This window comes from Nesoenas mayeri (genome assembly GCF_963082525.1).
Source record: "Nesoenas mayeri genome assembly, chromosome: 1".
Taxonomy (NCBI): domain Eukaryota; kingdom Metazoa; phylum Chordata; class Aves; order Columbiformes; family Columbidae; genus Nesoenas; species Nesoenas mayeri.
In genome coordinates this window covers 86,825,225-86,831,657 of record NC_137541.1, presented here as the reverse complement: position 1 = coordinate 86,831,657, position 6,433 = coordinate 86,825,225, and the positions used below count along the sequence as shown (strand labels likewise).

Genomic DNA, 6,433 nt, shown 5'->3' with positions numbered 1-6,433 from the left:
TAAATTTCAGGGGTTTTAATTTTTATAAATGTTTGAAAGAATCACTGAGCAGAGAGTGACACAGATATTCCAGCAGTGACAGGCACCCAATGAATTACATTGTCCTGAACTTAGTCCCAGGGTTCTCTTGGGATCAAGAGTGAAAGAGAGACAAAATTTACTAGAAAAAACATCTGGTACTGATGGCAGCAGAATTCCCTCACTTGGCCAAAAATCCCAACAAACCAAAACTGATTTTACCCTACCGAAATCTAAAAATTAATGAAGATTAGAGGTGAGTTACTATATCCACATGGTTTAATACCAGTAAGCACCCTTCCCCCCTCCCCAGGTTTAAACTGGTGGGGTGAGAAAGGGATTACAGCTGCCTAGTGGCAGAGCCCAATCCCATAACTGGATCACCACAGATGGAGCAGGGGCATGGGATCCATATCTGGCTTCTGGATTAACAACTTTAAAGTGAGGGCAAACAATACTAGCAGAGGGACTTCAAAGTTCCTCACTCCTATCTTCTGCTGGTCAGCGCCAGTGGTTCTAAGATGCTTTAGTTTCTTTCATTTCTTCCCTTGTTTGAGCAGGAGACTGTCACTGAAAGCAAGACAGAAGTGAGTCATTAGTCCAGAAAGCACAAACAAAGCTGAACCAGACCCTCACTATAGACTTGCAGGTGTGGGGTGTTACATCCAAAGGATGTGGACTTCAAGTCCCTCCTACTAGGTAGTTTTTTCAAAGCCCCGTAAGTCTTCTGGGATGAATAAGACAGGATCTGGTCAGAGGTAAGGAAGAACGGTCTTACAGTCACAGATCCCACAGAAAATGAACCAGCTCTGGCTTCCTTTCTTCATTCTAAGGAATATAAGCTTTTAGCTGCATGCTATTATCTCAGCAGGCACTGCCTTGTCCAGTAAACAAACTCCTGCCAGCTCAGAAAGCAGGGAATAGAGTTTTCTAGCACAGGCTGGACAGCTTTTGGGGAGTAACAAGAGCATCTTTCCTAGAGCTCATTAACCCAAAGGAACACAAATTCCTACCATCATCCAAATGCCCTCTTTGAAAGAACAGCCTTCTTTGCTGTAAATGCGATCCTGCATTTGTATGTCCTCTAATCTGTCCCTGTATAGGCAGGACAGATCAGAGGGTGCTCCTCAGTTACCTCTGCCTTCCCCATACAGGGGTCCTTATGGGACACAAACAGAGCTTCAATTACTGAGTATCTCCTACTTCCTGTAGATGCTTGTGTGGCCTCTACAAGGAAGGCTTCAAGCTTCACATCACAAATGGAAACTGAGAAAGAGATGGAACAAACTTCCTGCAGCCAGAAATGCCCAAGGCAGAAACATCCCAGGCACCAAACATCAACACCCTTGTTCCAAGTACTGAAAAAATGGATTAAAATAAACAGTGCCTTACCTTCCTCTGTGTGTCAGGAGATGCAGTAAGGAGGAGGAAAAGGAAAAAAATAAAATAAAACACAAGAGTAAACTGATTACATTTAACAACAATCTCAATTTCCACAGTAAGTAAGACTGCTCCCTACTTGGCTGTGTCCTCTGGCATCATGCTCCTCTCCAGATAAAAGATCCTGAGAGAGCTCCAGAAAGGGGGGACCAGCTTCACAGGTAGGGAGCAGAGAAATCCAGCCATCTGGCCCCTTTACCTGGTGAAGCCCTCATCCTGCAGGTTCAGTACCAAGTTATCTGCTGTGAGATACACACGGTTTTGTGAGCCAGCAATCTGAAAAACAAATCAATTACAAAGATGCCATAAAGGACTATAAATGCACACGGAGGAACAGCACTGAAAAAGAACCTCTCTCTCCCTCCAGATACAACACTCTCGTTTTGTTGACTTAGGATCTCAGTTAAATCAATGCAATTTCCCAAAACAACTCTAACTTCCTGACTTCCCATCCCAGTGCCATCAGACTTCCTAAAAGAAGTGCTCAATCTCTCCCCTGTCAGACAGACCTTTGATCTCACAGTTTTCTGTTCCCTCTTCTCAGCCTGCAGGGAACCAGGAGCTTTTGGTGGCTGCAGCTGAGTGTGGGTGATGGAATCTGATGTCGATCTGGCCTTGCCTTATGTAGAGCATGAACTCCTAGCCTCACATCTAATTGCCGATCATTGCAAACTAAATCTTAAGCTCTACTTGAGCCACGAAGGGCTGAGTGGGAACAAAGATCAGGACAGGGCAAGTCACATTCGCCTTAAATTCATCATATGGCCACTAGGCTGGGAGGGCAGCACAAAGACTGCAGAAGGACAAAGGAAATACTGTGCCTCATTGCTCACCGTTTTTGAGATGTTTTGAGCAGCTCGGATCTTACGTAGCTTGATGTAGCCTGGATTCCTGCTGAGAGCTTCACCGAGGTACAGGGGAGCAAAAGTTAAGGAAGAACCTGCTAACAGAAGCTACCTACCCTCGTGGAATTCTACCCAAGCCATATCATCAAATACCTTAACAAACTCCATCCCAATAACCTGGGCATTTGGGCAGGCATATTTTAACTTCCTCAAATCAATAACAAAATTATGGATGATGGTCACACACAGCCAATAAAAGTTAAAGCTTACAACAGGGAGTGAAGGCTCATGGCCTTCTCTGCTCTGACCTGTAACCTCACTCCAGCCAATTGTAGAGGAAACAAAAAATGACGGTGACCTCCCTGAAGCTATCATCTCATAACAGTCTCCTAAGCATGAGCCCAATGTGATAGGTGCTCAGGACTGTCAAGCTCACAAGCCACATCCCACAAAATCTCCCAAAGCAGGATATCATCTTGGCAGCTGTAGCTTCTCCTTCAGCCTGAACAATCTTCTGCTTCTGCTCCTGTTTGGCCTTCTCCACCAGAAATTGCGCGCGCTGTGCCTCCTGCTGGGCTGTGGAAAGCGTGGTCAACAGTACTGAAAACAGATTCCATTTTCCGAGCCCTCCACCAGAACCCTACAGGCCTGGAGGCTCGCTTCCAAAATAACTGATAGCATTCTGGGGCAAAATTCACAATTAAGAAATGTGTCTAAGTGTACTTTACTTTTTCTTAAATAAAACCAACAGCATCCAGACCCCACACAAAGTGGTAAGAGTTCCAGTGTGACAAGGAAGCCTACAGTCTTGGGAACTCAGTCCCTCTGATGATCTATCCCTGTAGCTATGACACAGAGTTTTCTGATAATACTTTGTGAAATAACCTGTTTAGCTCAATTTCTAAGGCAGCTGAGATTTCTAACTCTACAGCTGTATCAGTGCAAAAGCAATGATGCTGGCCCAAATTCTGCTTCGTTGTTTAATAATTCAATGAAAATGCAAAGGCAATTCACCCTTTCCAGGCACAAATTGAACTCACCCACTTGCTTGGCCTCCACAGCTGCTGTGTATTCACGACTGAAACTCAGCTCTGTGATAGCCACATCATCCAGGATGAGGCTGAAATCCTTGGCTCGCTCTGTCAGCTCTCGCCTAATGAGCAGAGACACCTGAAACCCAAATATAGCAAAAAGAGAACAAAATACAAGCTGTTTCTCACTTCCTGTGTACTCCAGAAGTGAAGTACAACTGCTCTTCACAGTTCATTCACTTAAGGCCCAAGAGAGACATTACCTAAAACAAACCCTGAACCATGGACACGAATACCTACTATCTCTGAATCTGCCATCTCTAAATAGCACTGCATATCCACAGCTACATACCACATTTTCAAAACTACACTACAGCTTATAGTTATTACTTAACTGTACAACTAGTAGTGCAAAAATAAAATGGTCTTGAAGTTTTTTGCTTTCATATTCTATCACATCTAGTTCCATGATTCCTACACATTTTTGCAAAAACTGTTTCCTCCTCCATTTTGAATCTGTCACTGCAGTTTGACTGTCTCCTCATATTTGTATTCAGATTAAGAAAATAAAAATTACCACTCTCTGCTGCTATACACTGTAGACATATCACATCTCTTAATTACTGTAGCTACTCGTCTAGTGCGGTTACTCCATCTCTTTTGTCTTTTTGCACAAGTGTTGTTGGTAGATCTTTTGATTTACTCCACTCATTTCTGACTCACCTTTAACCTTTTTCAGACAGGCTGACAAGTCCTGCACTAAATATTTACTTAAACAGAAATCATTACCACAGTATCACATCCTTGACCAGTCTAGCATTTGCTTCTGCTTTTATTGCAGCCATTTCTGAACAGAATTCTAAAATGATGCCAGAATCCTTTACCAAGTGAACTGCAAGCATGTAACTAAAGTCACCTCATTATCTTCCGATTATCAACCACTTCAATATGCACCACTTCACAGTAACGAACAGTAGATGAATATATCACAAGAAGGCAAATTAAAGTCAGTTTGTTCAGAAATTTCAGAGATATCCAAGTCGTCTTTACTTCCATTAAACCTAAATTCCTTGCAGATATTTGTTTCTTTGCTGTCACATCCTCCATGTCCACTCCTTTTATACAAGGTCATTAATAAACCCCTTCAGTGCACAGCACATGGCCTGGCACAAAACCCTGAAGCCCCTGCTATAGACCAGTTCTCACGAGACCTGGGCACTTAGTTCCACTATTTGCTTTTTTGTCATAGATCTGCAACTAGTTAAGAGATACTTTGTATTTAACTTTTCTCACAACTTGTACTCTTAATAGTCTCATGAAAGATCTCTTCTGAAGCTTTTTAAAAGACCAGCAACTTTTCTCTCCCTCAGCTGTGACAGGTAACAGATATTCTCAGAATCCCTGGCAATCATTGGAACAGAAACTTTCAGGTACAGGCTTTTATAAACTAAATATTTACATTATTTTGCCACCTGACCAAATTACTCTCTAATATTTTTCTAAACAGAAACAGCTGCTGCCCTTCTGTAGCACCCATTACTGAAAGTTTACTGCTTTGATAATCACAGAATCACAGAATGTTAAGGATTGGAAGGGACCTCGAAAGATCATCCAGTCCAATCCCCCCGCCGGAGCAGGAACACCTGGATGAGGTTATACAGGAATGTGTCCAGGTGGGTTTTGAATGTCTCCAGAGCAGGAGACTCCACAACCTCCCTGGGCAGCCCATTCCAGTGCTCTGTCACCCTCGCCAAGAAATTTCTTCTCGTATTTAAGTGGAACCTCCTGTGTTCCGGTTTGTACCCATAATCACTTATCCACCTCACTTTTCAGATCCTTTAAAACTGTTTAATTTGTTCTCGCAGCTCTCCTGAGACCCATGAAGGGGCAGCTAATAATTTTTTTAAAGCCAGTTCTACTGTTGCCTGTGGAATAGGATATAAATCAGGTCTTTCTACCCTACCACAACGTTATGGTACAGTTTCATGCTTTGTATGCCAACGAATCCAGTTTTCTACTCAGAAGCTAACCGTACAGCCTTAGTGTCTGTATCTATATCGGAATGAAACTGAAAGCGGGACACAGTCCCATGCCCCCCCGTTCGGATGCACCATCTACTGACCTAATACATCTACAGTTCATCTGTTAAAACATTCCCCATCTCCACAGTTTCATTATTGCCTTGCAGTCTAAGTGCAAGTCTTCTCCAGAAAAGGTTACCTGGGCTCTCTGAGTGATGAGTTGTGAAGCATTAAACTTGGCTACCACACTCTTGAGCACTTCATTAACAATGGAAGGCAGAACTCGCTCCTCATAGTCCAGGCCCAGGCGCTGGTACATGCTGGGCAGCTCCGCAGCGTTGGGGCGTGTAAGAACACGCAGTGAAATGTTGACCATCTGCAAATCTGAAGAGCAGAGAGATGCGAGCAGGGCCAGGCCCGCAGCCCGAATCCCGCCCCGCCCCCTCCGTCCCGCGGGTGCTGCCTGGACCCCGTGCCTCGGCCTGCGGGGCCGCTCTCACCTTTGGAGCCGGTGGGGGAAGAGATTTTCCGCGGCCGGGCTCGAATGTCGTAGATGATGGGGTACTGGAACCAGGGGATCCTGCCAGGGGCGGGAAGCGCGTTACGCAGGGGCAGCGGCTACGCCGGCCCGCGCTGGGGCGGGGGATCTGGGCCCTACCTGAAGTGCAGCCCCTCGGCGAGGATGGTGTCCTGCTGGACGCCGCCGATGCGGTTGAAGAAGATGGCCCGCTGCCCGCCTTCCACTGTGGGGAGAAGCAGCATAGTCAGCGCGGACGGCGGAGGCACCGAGGCGCGGGGGAAGGGGGGACTCACCGATGAAGACGGACTCGCGGACGCCGTAGGCCAGGGCGCCGGCGCCCAGCAGCAGCTTGAGGGCGGTGCCAACGCCCCGCGGCCCGGCCGGCAGCCGCCCCGCCAGGTCCTTCAGGTTCTGCGCCATGGCCGCGCCGCGCGCCCCGCCGGGAAGGACACCGGAAGCTGCCGCCACCAAGGCGCTCCGGCGGGAAACCCCGGCGCAGGAAGCGCCGCTGCCCCTCCCCGCTCCCAGCCGGCTTCCGGCACCGTCACGCTACCATCC

General features: G+C 46.5%; 1 protein-coding gene across 1 annotated transcript; it reads right to left on the bottom strand.

Moving 5' to 3' along the window:
* On the bottom strand, positions 1 to 6,417 carry PHB2 (prohibitin 2). Its single transcript, XM_080343649.1, has 9 exons — positions 6,169 to 6,417; positions 6,014 to 6,098; positions 5,856 to 5,935; positions 5,555 to 5,739; positions 3,344 to 3,473; positions 2,776 to 2,879; positions 2,292 to 2,369; positions 1,411 to 1,734; positions 1 to 588 (listed from the first exon to the last, which is right to left on the bottom strand). Exons 1-8 carry the CDS (start codon positions 6,293 to 6,295, stop codon positions 1,654 to 1,656), a joined length of 870 nt encoding a protein of 289 aa, XP_080199775.1. The 5' UTR covers positions 6,296 to 6,417; the 3' UTR covers positions 1 to 588; positions 1,411 to 1,653.
* Positions 6,418 to 6,433: the final 16 nt, after the last annotated feature.

Coding starts and splice junctions, on each gene's coding strand:
- PHB2 (XM_080343649.1), bottom strand. CDS start 6,295: ATGGCGCAGAACCTGAAGGACCTGGCGGGGCGGCTGCCGGCCGGGCCG. Junction 2,880..3,343: donor TGTGGAGGCCAAGCAAGTGG/GTGAGTTCAATT, acceptor CGCTTTCCACAG/CCCAGCAGGAGGCACAGCGC. Junction 1,735..2,291: donor CTCAAAACATCTCAAAAACG/GTGAGCAATGAG, acceptor TTTGTTTTTCAG/ATTGCTGGCTCACAAAACCG.